The 17785-nt window shown below is 45.8% G+C and overlaps 1 protein-coding gene across 4 annotated transcripts in view; it reads right to left on the bottom strand.

The window, feature by feature from the left end:
- The window catches only part of LOC311144967 (smoothelin-like), an 81958-nt gene that overhangs the window by 33073 nt on the left and 31100 nt on the right, over positions 1–17785 (bottom strand). For all 4 annotated transcript variants that reach the window (XM_084181162.1, XM_084181164.1, XM_084181163.1 and 1 more), the window contains exons 2-5: positions 15821–15984; positions 14212–14290; positions 13887–13965; positions 11832–11911 (exon numbers count right to left, since the gene is read on the bottom strand). In XM_084181162.1, coding sequence (XP_084037288.1) covers positions 11832–11911; positions 13887–13965; positions 14212–14290; positions 15821–15984 — 402 coding nt within the window. The remainder of the gene's footprint in view (positions 1–11831; positions 11912–13886; positions 13966–14211; positions 14291–15820; positions 15985–17785) is intronic.

The following is a 17785-nucleotide window of genomic DNA, read 5'->3' as shown; positions in this document are numbered from 1 at the left end:
ATGTTTTTTATCGGCACTGAGCAAATTTCAGGTCTTCTGAGCGCAAACTTGTGAAAATTCTGTGCAACTTCCGGCGCCCGTTTACTGTGAATACTGAGGCTGTACCCGCTTTAAGTTACAGTTTTAACAGTGGTGAAGTAGGCTACTGTGGCTATTTGATCATAATGTAGGCCTACCAGAGTGTCCTACCATAAAAAAACAAAGGAGAAATTGCATCCCATAACATTTTAACGTGGAAATACCTGTTCTATCATTCAGCCTACAGTAGCAGCCAATGTGTGGTGTTCAATGTAGGCCTACATTCCATGAGACTTTTGAAAAAAACATGCAGGGCTTGACATGTTTATCCACTTGTCCTTCAAGGAGGTGACTGAAAATGTTGTGTTGTTTGATGCAAGAAACCACTTTACAAAATAAAATGCATCATTATACCATTATTACAGAAAATCTGACAAATTATGATACCCTCTGCCTATTGGCTACTTAGCCTATTCAAGCCTGTCTCAAAATACAACACTGCCCAATTAAGACAAAATGGTGCACCGGTCTGTGTAGAGTACGGGCCGGAGTCGTGCCTGTCAATACAATACAATTCTACTACGATGCGTTCTTCCTACAACATCTATTGCAGTTAGATTTGCCCTCTCATTGGCTAGAATGGTCCCACCTGATCTCGCCTCCTCCCGCCTGCCTTCTATCTTTGAGGACATGTATTTCCATTGTTAGAGCGGTCACTTGACTATCTTGTCAATATAAAATACAATCTTTGGTAGAATTCGCTGCACACTATTGAGGAAGAGAATAGTCTTGACACCCACGTGTGTTCGACAACAGCTGATAATCAAATGAAATTGAACAATATATAATCAATTTCATCTTCTCAAAAAAGCAAATAATAACTTTGAATGTTTGTACTTTTTACAAGGTCTTTATATACTGCATTGTCTGTATTCCGGGCTGTTGTTTGTAATGTTTGTATACTCTGTTAATTCTATATTGTTTATTTTGAATTGCTTCACAAAAAAAAAAACATTAAAAAAACCCGATATCAGAATAGGGGAGGCACTACAGAAATGTACGAATAGCAGGGCACATGCGTGATTGAGCATTAGATGACACATTCTCAGCATCCTATGGATTAGTAGAATGTTGATTTGTAGCATACCAAATCAAATCAATTTTTATTGGCCACATGCGCCGAATACAACAGGTGCAGACATTACAGTGAAATGCTTACTTACAGCCCTTAACCAACAGTGCATTTATTTTTAATTAAAAAAGTAAAATAAAACAACAACAAAAAAGTGTTGAGAAAAAAAAGAGCAGAAGTAAAATAAAATAACAGTAGGGAGGCTATATATACAGGGGGGTACCGGTGCAGAGTCAATGTGCGGGGGCACCGGCTAGTTGAGGTAGTTGAAGTAATATGTACATGTGGGTAGAGTTAAAGTGACTATGCATAAATAATTAACAGAGTAGCAGCAGCGTAAAAAGATGGGGTGGGGGGTGGGGGGGGGCAGTGCAAATAGTCCGGGTAGCCATACACTACCATTCAAAAGTTTGGGGTCACTTAGACATTTCCTTGAATGTGTTTGAATAGGAAATATAGCAAAATGAATAGGAAATGTAGTCATTGACAAGGTTAGAAATAATGATTTTTAATTGAAATAATAATTGTGTCCTTCAAACTTTGCTTTCGTCAAAGAATCCTCCATTTGCAGCAATTACAGCCTTGCAGACCTTTGACATTCTAGTTGTCAATTTGTTTAGGTAATCTGAAGAGATTTATCACCTCCGTTTCGTCCACAAAACAAAAACAATAAAGGTGCTGGGGCGGACTTTGGCTCTGTTTTCCATAATGCGGATTCCATCTTTAAATGCCCTGAAACTACAATGTCATCATGTTTGTGCCAGAATTACAGCAGAGTACCACTACTAATACATGTCTACCTAATGTAACGAAGCACACACAGAGGTGGTGGTTAGGGAGGGACACGTGAATTACAAGACAGGCCTAGAGCATATTTGATTCAAATCCACCAACCTCTAAACTCATAAAATCTGGGACACAAACACAGCACATATTTGCTTAATGCGTGTTATCCTGGGGCTGATAAAGCTGTCAGCAGTTTGAGAAGGGTAAAAATTACAGCCTTGTGAAAAGAGTTAATCAAATCAGGCTGTGATCAGAGGGAGGTGAGAGTGAACAAAGCCTGGTACCACACAAACTAGGGATGGCCACGGTTATTAGAATATCTGAATGGACTTTAGTATCTTAATACTTTTGTGAGTATACATTTTTGCTGAAAAAATGTAAAGGCCCATTTAAACACTGAAAAGGCTTTTTCAAAATTAAAATATCCATGTTACATTGTTACATACAAGGATATACCATTTCAAATTATTAATTTAATAAAACAAACTTTTCAATGTTGTTTTTATGACGTGCGCCTTCGTGTGTAGCTTGTTGTTTATGTTGGCCAATCAAAGCGGCTCAATGTGTAGCACGTGGAGTGAGTTCACTAATGCAATGCAAGATGGAATAACATTTCAGAAACGTTAGCGAAATGAAAAGGAGTAGGCTACAACAAGCAACCAACAGGTAGGCTGTTTAATCTGAATGGGGTTGGGTAGAAAGGGCAGCATGTGGCCTCAATTAGCCTAGCTACACCCCCCCCCCCCCCCGGATGCATGTTTTCTTTTTACCCTAGCACTACACAGCTGATTCAAATAATCAAAGCTTGATGATGAGTTGGCTATTTGAATCAGCTGTGTAGTGCTAGGGCAAAAAACAAAAAGTGCACCCAGGGGGGCCCCCAGGACAGAGTTTGGGAAACCCTGGATTAGAGGACAGAGTGGCTGGCACACAGACAGAAAGGCTAATCAACAGCCTCTGTGTCATGTGCCACAGTCACCCAGCACCAGCAGACAACACAAACAGAAGCTTTATACTCTGTTTACTGAGGTGGAGCACTGCTCTCAGATCAGCTTAATGACGAGCCAGAACCAGCCTGTGACTGCAGGTCGGAAAAATCACCCCAAACCTGAACAGCTGATCCAGAGAATATATCAGAGAGAGAAACTATAGAATAATGAGAAGTTGCTTTAAAATACTCTCCCTCAGGAAGGTTCTTCATTCAAAGAAGCTGAGGGGAGATGATTACATTTGAGCTGGAAACACTGCACCTCTGCTTTCCTCCCCTATCCCTCTCTTTCCTCCCCTATCCCTCTCTTTCCTCCCCTATCCCTCTGCTTTCCTCCCCTATCCCTCTCTTTCCTCCCCTATCCCTCTCTTTCCTCCCCTATCCCTCTCTTTCCTCCCCTATCCCTCTCTTTCCTCCCCTATCCCTCTCTTTCCTCCCCTATCCCTCTCTTTCCTCCCCTATCCATCTCTTTCCTCCCCTATCCCTCTCTTTCCTCCCCTATCCCTCTCTTTCCTCCCCTATCCCTCTCTTTCCTCCCCTATCCCCCTCTTTCCTTCCCCTCCCCTCAGCTGCCACGACCGAGACAGACACCCATACAGTAATTGTTTCACAGCTCCCACTAAACCACAGGGAACATATGTCACAGAGACAGACAGAAGGAAATAGCGAGATAAAGTGGTGTGTGCGATAGAAAAAAGAGAGAGAGAGAGCAGGCGATCCCATCCCACGACCTGTTAATCCCAAACTGTCATTAGCAGGCTCTCTTTGGTCTCTGGTGACTGGCCCAGGCTGACAGTGCAGACCTGACAGAGTGGAACCACGGCAGAGGCAGACCCACTCCAGCACCCTGGCCTCATCAACTCCTTGGCCTCAGAGTCTGAGCTTGGCTCCTATTTCCTTCTGTGGTGCTCATGGCCTCACCATAAGGGTTCAGGAGGCTGTTTGTTTCGGTCAGTGTTGTATTTGCGAAAACTCTGCCCCGTAAACACACAAAAATGGCAACTGTCCACTGGCCTGACCACAGCAAGGCGTGGGCCATCTGGACTCCTCTGAACCTTCAGAGCCACAGAAACAACAATGAGGTGGAACAGACTGAGGCACAGAGCTGAGTCAGACTACTATAGATTATTGCTCCATGCAGAGCAGAGGCAGTTCAGTTAAACCAGGGATTACTGCAGCTACCTGGGTTAGAATTGGCTCATTTTCCATGGAAACTGAATCCATCATTCTGCAGATGAGATCAGAATGCGATGAGGTCAGGCGCTCCTCTCCATGCCTGCACATGGCTCGCTGAGGGAAGTCTGACAGACAGGGTCCTTTTCCATGACTGCATGGCAAAGACTGAGGAACCACACACACGGTCCACCTCCAGTAAGTGAAATACAGTAGCAGGAATGAAGTAGCAATCATTTCTGCATCACACACACACACACACACACACACACACACACAACCTGGACAAGAGACAACCCACGGAGAATTTACCCATAAGCCTCATTCCCATTTTTCCCTTACCCACCCCTCATTCAAAGCCCAGTTAAAGCCGTTTCTCCCTTCCTCCATCCAACTCCCTCCATTTTTGCATCCATCTCCTTTCTTGTCTTGCTTGACCCTTTCTCCAGCTCCTATCCTCTCAGTACAGCAGATGTTGGTTGCCATTATACCGGTCATCATAAACTGCTCGTCTCAGTTCATTACAGGTTTATGATCATATCAAATTAGTGAACAAACAAGACTCTCTGTCCGTCTCTGCCACCTCACCTGATCCATACTGCACACACCTGTCCACGGAAACAGATCTAATACATAACCATTTGTAAAGTTGCCATATGCTCAAAATACACACACCTGTATACTATTTAGTATGGATTTCTGAAACCAATAGAAATAAATTATCTAAAGGACTGCCCAACTATCCTAAAATTAAACCTCAGTTGAACTTCAGAGGCAGCCAGGTCCTCAGGTCTCAGCGCAAAGAGAAACAAGAAACAGGGATGAGTTTGTGTAAAGAGAAGTACACGGAAATTGATAAGGAAGAAAAAAGTCTGAAAAAATGACAGGTAGAGGAGAGTAGAAGTAGTAGGTCTGTTAGAGTGGAAGATCTAGAATATGTAATTTACCTTGTTGGCTCCGCTGCCTGTCACCCTCTCTCACTCTTATAGTCAGAACGTCCTATACTCTGCCTCCACTCTCTCAGTCACCACACACACACACTCACCAACAGGCCACTCCCTCCACTTCCCCTCCCTCCCTTTCTGTCACCACAGGGCTCATTCTCAGACCCTCCCTCCCTCATTCCTTGTCTCTATCGCTCTCTCAATAGAGTACCACAGTATAAGTCATAATACCCATAAAACCTAGCGGTCAAACAGGGAAAGGGTTCCAATTCATTTTTCCCATAGGTGATTTTAGAAACACTTAAAATAAGGGCTGTGTTTCGTGTAGGCTTACCTTGGCGTGACATTTTGATAACCGTGTAAATCTCTCTAGGACAAGGTGACTTTTATGAATATATTCACCTGTATTTACCCCCCCAAAATGAAATGCTAATCAGCTGCTAATGTGGATATAATAAAGAACTACAAATGCCAGGATGATCTGGACGAGACTGCCGAATCGAGGCAAAGGTAAGAATTTCTGGATTAACTATCTAATGTTTCCAAATTTTGTAATTAATAAATTGGCCAACTGTATTTAAATGGACAATTCTGTGAACTGTCTTGTGCAGGACATCCAGCCAACTTGACAACTGTGGGAAGCATTGGAGTCAACATTGGCCAGCATCCCTGTGGAATGCTTTTGACACCTTGTAGTTTTAATTTGACACAATAACTGTTAGCAAAGGTGTCAGCTAGAGATGACGTGCAGGAGCTTGCAGGGATTTGTAGTCTGGCATGATGTTTACTTTGATGCGAATGATCATTTTCGAATCAGAGTAAATCGAGCCGAATATATTGATAAAAGTCACTTTGTCCGAGAGAGATTTACATGGTTATCAAAACATCATGTCAGGGTAAGCCTACACGAAATACAGCCCTTATTTTAAGTGTTTCTAAAATCCCCTATGGGAAAAATTAATGTTGGAAAACTGATTGGAACCATTTCCCTGTTTGACCGCTAGATTTTATGGGTATTATGAAACCTCCACTGCGGGGCTCTATACAGGTTAGCAGGTCACCTGGTTGATAATTGACATTTAACACACAGTTTTTCTTTGTTTCTACCAAAGTATGCTCCATTGTTTTTGCCAGTACAGAGTCTGCCTTAATTGGCATGTTACTTCAGACAAAATATAAATTTAGAATGAAACAGCTGCACTTAGAATTCAGACTACACTAAACAAAGAAATATTATTTTGGTCCCACAAAAGTTGTTTCTTCAAGCCAACATTCCTTCACCCATACAGTAATTACAGTTTTGAGCTGCTACGTGTACAAAATGCACTTTCCTTACTGGCCAGAAGGAAACTTTTACCTCAGCTATCCCCTCTCAATTCAAGCACATTCAATATAAACATAGTCATCAATAACCACTAGCAGGCCCACTATGATAAATACATAAAAACTCCCACCACAGTTGAACATGTGTATACCTATTTCTCATTCGAATGTGAGATAGAAGAGATGTACTGCATTGATTTGACATACACGTAGTATGGTGAACCCAGGTGAAAGCTATGATCCCTTATTGATGTCACCTGTTAAATCCACTTCAATCAGTGTAGATGAAGAGGAGGAGACAGGTTAAAGAAGGATTTTCAAGCCTTGAGACAATTGAGACATGGATTGTGTATGTGTGCCATTTAGAGGGTGAATGGGCAACACAAAATATTGAAGTGCCTTTGAACGGGGTATGGTAGTAGGTGCCAGGCGCACCGGTGTGAGTGTGTGAAGAACTGCAACGCTGCTGGGTTTCTCACATTCAACAGTTTCCCATGTGTATCAAGAATGTTTCACCACCCAAAGGACATCCAGCCAACTTGACAACTGTGGGAAGCATTGGAGTCAACATTGGCCAGCATCCCTGTGGAATGCTTTTGACACCTTGTAGTCCATGCCCTGATGAATTTAGGCTGTTCTGAGGGCAACATGGGCTGCAACTCAATATTAGGAAGGTGTTCCTAATGTTTTGTACATTCAGTGTATGTGTCAGCAGCTGCTCGCTACACTCCGTTGTTTGTAGTTGGCTGCCATAGACCTCTACTCCCTGTGTGTGTGTGGGTGTGTGTCTCAACTATAGACCATTATCTGGGGCCTCCATCTGCCCCAGGACAATCAAGCGCAGCTCAAAGAGATCCGCTCCTGTGATGTGTGGAAGGAGCCCTGCTGCTGGTGGCTGCTGTTGTTCTTGGCCACGGCCCCATTACAGAGGGAGCAGACTGACTGAAGATAGACTGCTGGAGCACAGCTGGTGGGCTGGCTGTGTCCGTCTGCCCCCCATCACCTCACCCCCTCCCATCCACCCGTAGCCCCAGCATGAAGGCCAGAACAGCCCATCCACCTGAGAGGAAGCAGGCCCCACAACCCCAAAAATGCTATTGCTACTTCCTGTCTAGAACCTCGGTTGAAGATACCCAGGTAAGGATAAGCTATTAATTTAATGAGGAAGCTTTTCAGATTCATAGGACCAGCGCCATTGCTAACTAGCATCGCTGGTCCCATTGTTTAGAATTCTTCCTCATTTACGCAAAGAGTTATGGGATATTACAATCCTTTTAACCTTTGTTATCTTCAACCTAGTCTCCAAACATACAGACTCAAAGAAACACGCATACACTGAGCTCAGACATTAGCTCAAATATACAATGTATATGGGACACATTACAACATCAACTACAGACACAGTCAAGAACAAGAACAGGCACATACAGAGTATTGCATACAACCTTTATAGATGGTGCCAGCCACTAATTCTCATCTGCTAGATGTGTGGTCTGAACTACTCCCTCCAGCCTCTTACAATTGCATAGTTTAACGCAATACTAAAGCCAGTATTTGGTGCCAAAATCTATGACAAACAAAACCAGATGCAAAGGAAATACAGTTTACGAAGAAACAAAGGTGACCTAAGCCATTAACTGACCTTAAAGCATTTTGTTATGAACCAACACAAAACTCCTAACTAAGATCACTTTATTGGTCAATTGCCCACAAGGTCCAACCAAAATGTGACTTCCGCTTTTAACCCAACCCCTCCGAAAGACACATAAATACACATACTGTTTTTCTATGGAGAAGTGCAGGGGGACTGCCACACTGGGATGGGGGAGCTGTTGTGGGGGGTTAAGTGCCTTGCTCAAGGGCGCAATGGCATCTAGGATTTGATACCAGCAACCCTCTGGTTGCCAGCTCACTTCCTGACAGATCTTTCCCGTCGGACCCAGGATTCGAACTGTCAACCCTTTGGTTGCTGGCTCGCCTATCTTACCGCTAGGCTACCTGCCGCCCCAGGTACCAGACCGTTAAGCATTGCTCTATCATAGTAACTGTATACAGGACTCCGGCTGAGCATATAGCCTAACCTCCATCGCCAACCCAATTCCTACAGGAATGACGGCATACAATAAGAAAAAACTGTTTTCCCAATAGGGATGCTGTCTTTTGGAGTGCGGGGTGAGTGCAATAAGATAGCATCTGGCCCCAGGCGACCTGCTCTTGGAGACTATGTTGTTTTACAGAGATGTCTTTCAGCATTATCAGCACATTAAGCTCATCAGTCAATCTGCAATGCTTTCACAGGAAAAAAAATATTATTTCATCTTGAAGTATTATGGTTGTGAATACAGTAGTTCACTTCACTGACCACAAGGGGGGCTCTTCTAACCAAATGTTTAAAGGGTTTCTGACACGCAAAGCCTCAAGCCTCTGAAAAAGGAGAGAGAAAGCAAGAGGGGGGGGGGGTATAGAATGGGAACGAGACTACATTGCTTTTCCCTTCCATTCTACGACACAGACAGAAACAGACAAACACACACACGCACAGGCCCAAGATCTGGTTGCCACACATAATCCAACTTTTTTATTTCCCTTCAGTGTGACTGACGTAAGTGTGTGGAGAGTGACAGCCTGGGTAAATAGTAGTGTGTAAAATGACAGGCCTGACTCGCAGTATTTCATATTACCAAGGATTTACTGCCTTTACTAAACTCCAGAGCCGGAGTCTACTTAGCCAGAAATGAATGGGGTTTGAAGAATGAAAATACTTTCCTTGCGTCGTGGCAGCCACTGTGGCGTAAGCACGTGTGTGTGTGTGTGTGTGTGTGTGTGCGCGTGCGTCTGTCGGTCGATGTGTCTCAAATGACAGACAGTTTGTGTTTGGGACATGGTCTGACAGTCACATGCCTGGGTGTTGTTGTTTTCATTCTTCATTGTGGCAGCTCAAAACCTCAATGGTCACGGTTCCCTGCAAACATACACTGAGTGTACAAATCATTAGGAACACCAGCTCTTTCCATGACAGACTGACCAGGTGAAAACTATGATCCATTATTGATGTCACTTGTTAAATCCACTTCAATCAGTGTAGATGAAGGGGAGGAGACAAGTTCAAGATGGACATCCAGCCAACTATGGGAAGCATCCCTGTGGAACGCTTTCGACACCTTATACAGTGAGGGAAAAAAGTATTTGATCCCCTGCTGATTTTGTACGTTTGCCCACTGACAAAGAAATGATCAGTCTATAATTTTAATGGTAGGTTTATTTGAACAGTGAGAGACAGAATAACAACAAAAAAATCCAGAAAAACGCATGTCAAAAATGTTATAAATTGATTTGCATTTTAATGAGGGAAATAAGTATTTGACCCCCTCTCAATCAGAAAGATTTCTGGCTCCCATGTGTCTTTTATACAAGTAATGAGCTGAGATTAGGAGCACACTCTTAAAGGGAGTGCTCCTAATCTCAGTTTGTTACCTGTATAAAAGACACCTGTCCACAGAAGCAATCAATCAATCAGATTCCAAACTCTCCACCATGGCCTAGACCAAAGAGCTCTCCAAGGATGTCAGGGACAAGATTGTAGACCTACACAAGGCTGGAATGGGCTACAAGACCATCGCCAAGCAGCTTGGTGAGAAGGTGACAACAGTTGGTGCGATTATTCGCAAATGGAAGAAACACAAAAGAACCGTCAATCTCCCTCGGCCTGGGGCTCCATGCAAGATCTCACCTCGTGGAGTTGCAATGATCATGAGAACGGTGAGGAATCAGCCCAGAACTACACGGGAGGATCTTGTCAATGATCTCAAAGCAGCTGGGACCATATTCACCAAGAAAACAATTGGTAACACACTACGCCGTGAAGGACTGAAATCCTGCAGCGCCCGCAAGGTCCCCCTGCTCAAGAAAGCACATATACAGGGCCGTCTGAAGTTTGCCAATGAACATCTGAATGATTCAGAGGAGAACTGGGTGAAATTGTTGTGGTCAGATGAGACCAAAATCGAGCTCTTTGGCATCAACTCAACTCGCAGTGTTTGGAGGAGGAGGAATGCTGCCTATGACCCCAAGAACACCATCCCCACCGTCAAACATGGAGGTGGAAACATTATGCTTTGGGGGTGTTTTTCTGCTAAGGGGACAGGACAACTTCACCGCATCAAAGGGACGATGGACGGGGCCATGTACCGTCAAATCTTGGGTGAGAACCTCCTTCCCTCAGCCAGGGCATTGAAAATGGGTCGTGGATGGGTATTCCAGCATGACAATGACCCAAAACACACGGCCAAGGCAACAAAGGAGTGGCTCAAGAAGAAGCACATTAAGGTCCTGGAGTGGCCTAGCCAGTCTCCAGACCTTAATCCCATAGAAAATCTGTGGAGGGAGCTGAAGGTTCAAGTTGCCAAACGTCAGCCTCGAAACCTTAATGACTTGGAGAAGATCTGCAAAGAGGAGTGGAACAAAATCCCTCCTGAGATGTGTGCAAACCTGGTGGCCAACTACAAGAAACGTCTGACCTCTGTGATTGCCAACAAGGGTTTTGCCACCAAGTACTAAATCATGTTTTGCAGAGGGGTCAAATACTTATTTCCCTCATTAAAATGCAAATCAATTATAACATTTTTGACATGCGTTTTTCTGGAATATTTTTGTGTTATTCGGTCTCTCACTGTTCAAATAAACCTACCATTAAAATTATAGACTGATCATGTCTTTGTCAGTGGGCAAACGTACAAAATCAGCAGGGGATCAAATACTTTTTCCCCTCCCTTTAAGAGTGTGCTCCTAATCTCAGCTCGTTACCTGTATAAAAGACACCTGGGAGCCAGAAATCTTTCTGATTGAGAGGGGGTCAAATACTTATTTCCCTCATTAAAATGCAAATCAATTTATAACATTTTTGACAAGCGTTTTTCTGGATTTTGTTGTTGTTATTCTGTCTCTCACTGTTAAAATAAACCTACCATTTAAAATGATAGACTGATCATTTCTTTGTCAGTGGGCAAACGTACAAAATCAGCAGGGGATCAAATACTTTTTTCCCTCACTGTATTTCATACAGCGCTCATAATCAAACCTGCTCCCCCACCTCCCTCTGTACCTCCTACTCCTCCACCTCCCTCTGTACCTCCTACTCCTCCACCTCCCTCTGTACCCCTCTGCTCCCCCACCTCCCTCTGTACCCTCTGCTCCCCCACCTCCCTCTGTACCCTCTGCTCCCCCACCTCCCTCTGTACTTTCCATCTCCCCCACCTCCCTCTGTACCCCCCTCTACTCCCCCACCTCCCTCTGTACACTCCTGATCCCCCACCTTCCTCTAATTTACCTTCTCTTCCACCTCCATCTGTAATTTCCATCTCTCCCACCTCTGTACCAACCTGCTCCCCCACCTCCCTCTGTACTTTCCATCTCCCCCACCTCCCTCTCTTTCTCCCCCTCCCTCCCCCACCTCCATCTCTGTACTCACCCTTGCTCCCAGGCTGCTTTGGGGCTCCAGGCCCTCGGACTCCAGACATCGGCCGGTGGTCCTCTCTTTCTCCCTTGTACCTGAAACACACACCAAAAGCAACTGGTTACACATAAAACACACACACACACACACCTCAGCTATAGCAATAAACCTTGAGCAGAGAGAGAGAAAAGGAGGCCTGTGTGGTTACTCTGGTGATGACTGAGTACTGATAAGGGGGAAGAGGATCCAAACCTATCAAATATTCTCATCAGGCAGCGCTATGTACCTGCCCCCCTGGAGGAGGTGTGTGTGCTGGGGGCCTCATACAGACCAGACAGAAGCAAGGAATGGAAGGAATGCACTGCAATCTGCTCCACCATCACAGGTAGGATGTGCACCGCTGCCCATGAGTGCCGTACAGACACACACACTACATACACATGTCAGAGGTAGAGAAGTGCTGCCTCACCACTGAAACTGGGTCACACCTAGAACACCAGGGACTGGTGCACTTCACAAAATAGATGGCATCATGAGGAAGGATAATTATGTTGATATATTGAAGCAACATCTCAAGACATCAGTCAGGAAGTTAAAGCTTGGTCGCAAATGCGTCTTCCAAATGGACAATGACCCCAAGCATACTTCCAAAGTTGTGGCAAAATGGCTTAAGGACAACAAAGTCAAGGTATTGGAGTGGCCATCACAAAGCCCTGACCTCAATCCTATAGGACATTTGTGGGCAGAACTGAAAAAGCGTGTGCGAGCAAGGAGGCCTACAAACCTGACTCAGTTACACCAGCTCTGTCAGGAGGAATGGGCCAAAATTCACCCAACTTATTGTGGGAAGCTTGTGGAAGGCTACTCGAAACGTTTGACCCAAGTTAAAAAATGGCAATGCTACCAAATAGGCAATGCTACCAAATACTAATTGAGTGTATGTAAACTTCTGACCCACTGGGAATGTGATGAAAGAAATAAAAGCTGAAATAAATCATTCTCTCTACTATTATTCTGACATTTCACATTCTTAAAATAAAGTGGTGATCCTAACTGACCTAAGACAGGGAATTTTTACTAGGATTGAATGTCAGGAATTGTAAAAAACTGAGTTTAAATGTATTTGGCTAAGGTGTATATAAACTTCAGACTTCAACTGTACATGCTGTGCTTTCTTCCTCCACCTCCTCTCCTCCCTGTTCCTTCTCCTCCTCTACCCCCTCTCCTCCACCTCCTCCCTGTTCCTCCTCCACCTCCTCTCCTCCCTGTTCCTTCTCCTCCTCCTCTCCTCCCTGTTCCTTCTCCTCCTCCTCTCCTCCCTGTTCCTTCTCCTCCTCCTCTCCTCCCTGTTCCTTCTCCTCCTCTACCTCGTCTCCTCCACCTCCTCCCTGTTCCTCCTCTACCTCCTCTCCTCCCTGTTCCTTCTCCTCCTCCTCTCCTCCCTGTTCCTTCTCCTCCTCCTCCCTCTTCCTTCTCCTCCTCCTCTCCTCCCTGTTCCTTCTCCTCCCTGTTCCTTCTCCTCCTCTCCTCCTCGTTCCTTCTCCTCCCTGTTCCTTCTCCTCCTCTACCTCTTCTCCTCCACCTCCTCCCTGTTCCTCCTCTACTTCCTCTCCTCCTCCTCTCCTCCCTGTTCCTTCTCCTCCCTGTTCCTTCTCCTCCTCTTCTCCCCGTTCCTTCTCCTCCTCTCCTCCCTGTTCCTTCTCCTCCTCCACCTCTTCTCCTCCCTGTTCCTTCTCCTCCTCTACCTCCTCTCCTCCCTGTTCCTTCTCCTCCTCTCCTCCCTGTTCATTCTCCTCCTCTACCTCCTCTCCTCCCTGTTCCTTCTCCTCCTCCTCCCTCTTCCTTCTCCTCCTCCTCCTCCTCTCCTCCCTGTTCCTTCTCCTCCCTGTTCCTTCTCCTCCCTGTTCCTTCTCCTCCCTGTTCCTTCTCCTCCTCTCCTCCCTGTTCCTTCTCCCCCTCTACCTCCTCTCCTCCCTGTTCCTTCTCCTCCTCTCCTCCCTGTTCATTCTCATCCTCTACCTCCTCTCCTCCCGGTTCCTTCTCCTCCTCTACCTCCTCCTCTGTACTCACCCTGCTGCTCCTCGTCTCGGAGGCGGCGGATGGCAGCTCTGATCAGTTTCCTCTCCTCATACTCATTGGCCCCGCGCAGCTGACAGACAGGACAGCCATTACAACACAGGGACAGTGATGCTCAGAACCATTCATGTTTCATGTGGACAGGGAGACAAACTCAGAAGGACATATAGAGATGCAGAAAGTGGCTGGCTAGTAATGTAACCATCTAGTCACTAGTCTAGGAAAGTGTGTGCCTATGGAGGTTTGTGAAATATTAGTATTGATGATGTCTAACAAGAAATTCACAAGTAGTGTGTGTGGTGTACATCACTGTCCTCACCAGTCCAGTCAGCTCCTCAATGTCCTGGATGGCTTGTAGTTTCACAGAGAGCACATTTAGGGAGTCCCCCAATTCTGACCTGAGATACAGAAACACACACAGAAACACACACTGACACATCAGAGTGCTGCTTATATGATAGTTGGTGATGCTTGACCCTGCATGTGTTAGGGTTGCCCGAGGGGCAGTGTAATCCACATTGGGAGACATCATGCAGTGTTATGGGCCTCACTGCTCCACTCGGAACTATAGCGTGTGATGGGCAGGCGGTGGAGTAACCCAAAAAAATGACAGCCTTCGGAAAAAAAGATTCCCCAGCATGAGAAACACGTAAAGGAGAGAGAAGCACACAGCCTGGCAAATACTTCCTCTTCTCCATCCTCGTATATCTCTCTGCCTCCCTTTCCCTCTCCTCATTGGAGGATGTGTGGAACTTGGAAGATAATATATTTTACATTCCTTCAGTGAGTAGCAAAGAATAACGTTGCTTTCAGAATGCTTTTGTTTGTGCGCGCGCACACATTTGGTTAATAGGGTACACATATTCCGCCTGCTTTAAAGGGGCATCTCCTGTTATTTTTGTAACCCAAGTAATCCAACTACCACAGCAAATATAACAGTCATTGTTCCTAATGTGATCCAGTAGGAGTAGAGATGTAGGAGCTTTGGGCCATTGTCCTCCTCATGTTGGGGATCTGTGAGGTCTGAAGCGCAACCCAGAACAGGAGTCAGCTAGGAGCAGCTGCCTGCTGGGGCCCTGCCTGGCTGCAGTAAAGCTGCTGTAGTAAAGACAGTCATTAATTAGCAGAGAGGAGCAGTAACCCGCCCACAGGGATTGGCCTAGACACTTCAGCCTAAACTCACTCACTACCATTACTGCCCAAAGAAAACAAATAAAAACTACAATGATGGGCACACAAAGGGATGTTGTTAGCCTGTTAACCCTGTTCCTAATTTGATTCTAATAAAAACAAACTGGTGTAGTAAACAGATGACAGGAAGCAACAGTGGTATTAAGGCAAAGTCGTCAGTTGTCTGCTACGGCTGCGTGGCGTGACGGGTCCTGGCGGTTGCGCATCACTGAACCAGTAAAACACAAAAGCCTGCTGTAACGGGTCAATAATGACTAATGAAATACAAATAAATAAAATGCACGCAAACGACTGCATTGACGTCTTTACCTCCAGGGATATGGCTTCTAGCAGCCTAATAGAATACGTGTGCATTCGTCTGAAGGCTATGACATCGATACTGTCAGGGATATCAAATTAGAGGTATGAATAAATGTATGAGAATACATACAGTACATACCATTTATCATTAAATGTTATGCCTACACAGGTGTGTATTTGCGTAACAAAAAATGTAAAATGAGTTCGTCCAACTCCCCTGTCTCTATTATGGTTTTTCCAGATCTGCAGTGTCGTGGCCCAAATTCCCAGAAGGCCTCCCTGGAAAAGGAGAGGGAATGCTGCATCTGGGTTTGTGTGCTTGTCTTCTCAGAGTCTCCAGTCAACTCACCTGGACTGGTACAATCTGTAATAGGTAAGGGGTCTGTGTGCGTGCGTGTGTGTGTGTGTTTGTTTATATTCAGATTCAGGAGGCTCACCTATGTGCAAGTTGGTTCTCTTTGTCGTCGTTCTGGTTGAGACTTGTGGGCCGGAAGCGTTTTCTGGCCAGAGCTGCCTCCATGTTCTCCATCTCCCTCCTCCTCAGCTCTCTGATGGCTGAACGGATCAGCCGCCGCTCATCCAAGTCCATCGTCCCATCCAGCTACACACACAGAGGGAAAGAGCGGGAGTGTCAGCAATGGAGATCAAGCACGTTGGGACACACACATCTAAGAGAGCTGCCATAACACTCAACCTCTTCCACCACCATTTAAGAGCACGTGTACATTAACATACCCACCCACACAAAACACAAATGTTTCTAACAAACAACATGAAAATGGAGGGCCAGCAGGGCCCAGATGGTCATGCTCTATTTCCAGAGTGGCAATTAGCCAGTCCGGCTGTGCGGTGCTGCTGGAGCCTTTTGGCCTTTCCTCTGCCCTGTAAAGTCAAACCACTGTGGCAGTGCAGTCAAAGCACCTCTGGAACGGCTCCTTCATGCTCATCCCAGCCTCTCCATGGGAAACAGGCCCTACCCTATCTGGCCCTCTGTTAAGACGTGCGTTTACACGAGAGGGCAGAGTTATGGCCACCCTGCCCCGCCGAACACACACAGCAGAATCCTCAGCATCTTGAAAATGTTATGCCTGATCTCTGATCAGTCATAGACCACAGAGTTAAATGTAATCCTGCTTTTATGAGTGCACAGTGTTAGATTTTTCCCTGCTTTGTTAAATAATCAAAGGAAGTTCAACATGGAGAGTGAGCAGTAGAAAGTGTTAGTTGTATATTGCTCTGTAAGAGCCAGGCAGCTTTGTATTGCTGCTGCTGCTGGGCCATGGCTTAGCTTCCACAATGTGGTGCGGAGTCATGGGGTCAGCAGGGCTTATGGGAGGTTTTATAGTTTGGCGACAAGTCATTTAACTTCAATAAAGTGCAGAGTGAGGACCACCTGAGCATGGAGCGGACAATGAGAAACAGACAGCATCCCAGCTGCTGCTGAGCTAATGGGCTCTAGGAGAGAGGCTGGGCCAGGCTGACTGTAAACCTACTGGGCTCTAGGAGAGAGGCTGGGCCAGGCTGACTGTAAACCTACTGGGCTCTAGGAGAGAGGCTGGGCCAGGCTGACTGTAAACCTAATGGGCTCTAGGAGAGAGGCTGGGCCAGGCTGACTGTAAACCTACTGGGCTCTAGGAGAGAGGCTGGGCCAGGCTGACTGTAAACCTACTGGGCTCTAGGAGAGAGGCTGGGCCAGGCTGACTGTAAACCTAATGGGCTCTAGGAGAGAGGCTGGGCCAGGCTGACTGTAAACCTAATGGGCTCTAGGAGAGAGGCTGGGCCAGGCTGACTGTAAACCTACTGGGCTCTAGGAGAGAGGCTGGGCCAGGCTGACTGTAAACCAATAGCCCAGGTACTATCCCATAGACATTCATAGTTAAATAAAGGTTAAATAAAAATGTATAAATATCTATGGGTATGTAGCATTTCTCTGCTGTGGAGCAGTTCCCTGGGTGCTGTGGATTGCGGTTGACTGAGAGACCGCTGATGAAGTGGCTACTTAGCGCTCTCATCCCAAACCACTGAGCCTTTACACACACAGAAGTTGTGTAAGCCAGGTGCTTTAATGTGAGATTAATTCACCAGCACAAAAGGGAGTATAGGAGAGTGGAGAGGAAGCAGTCTTCCATCAGGTGGGACAGGCAGCAGGACTCTACTCCAGCATTGACAACAGCAACCTGTCAACATACGCAGGGATGAAGAGCCCCATCTCCTCTGGCAGACAGACTGCACTGGGAGACCTAACACTTTTCTGGAACAGCCCACATGGCCCAGGCACGTCAGAAGTGTGCCAATGGCCCCCTAACTTACAGTAGGAGTGTGAGGGGCAGCAGGGGTTGTAAACTTGGGTGTAAACAGGACACCCCTGAACAGCCCCTGTGAATCGTAAAGGATGAACCAGG

Source organism: Coregonus lavaretus, assembly GCF_964263955.1.
Source record: "Coregonus lavaretus genome assembly, chromosome: 17".
NCBI lineage: Eukaryota > Metazoa > Chordata > Actinopteri > Salmoniformes > Salmonidae > Coregonus > Coregonus lavaretus.
Note: the sequence above shows the minus strand (reverse complement) of the source record. Positions and strands in the feature narration are given on the sequence as shown.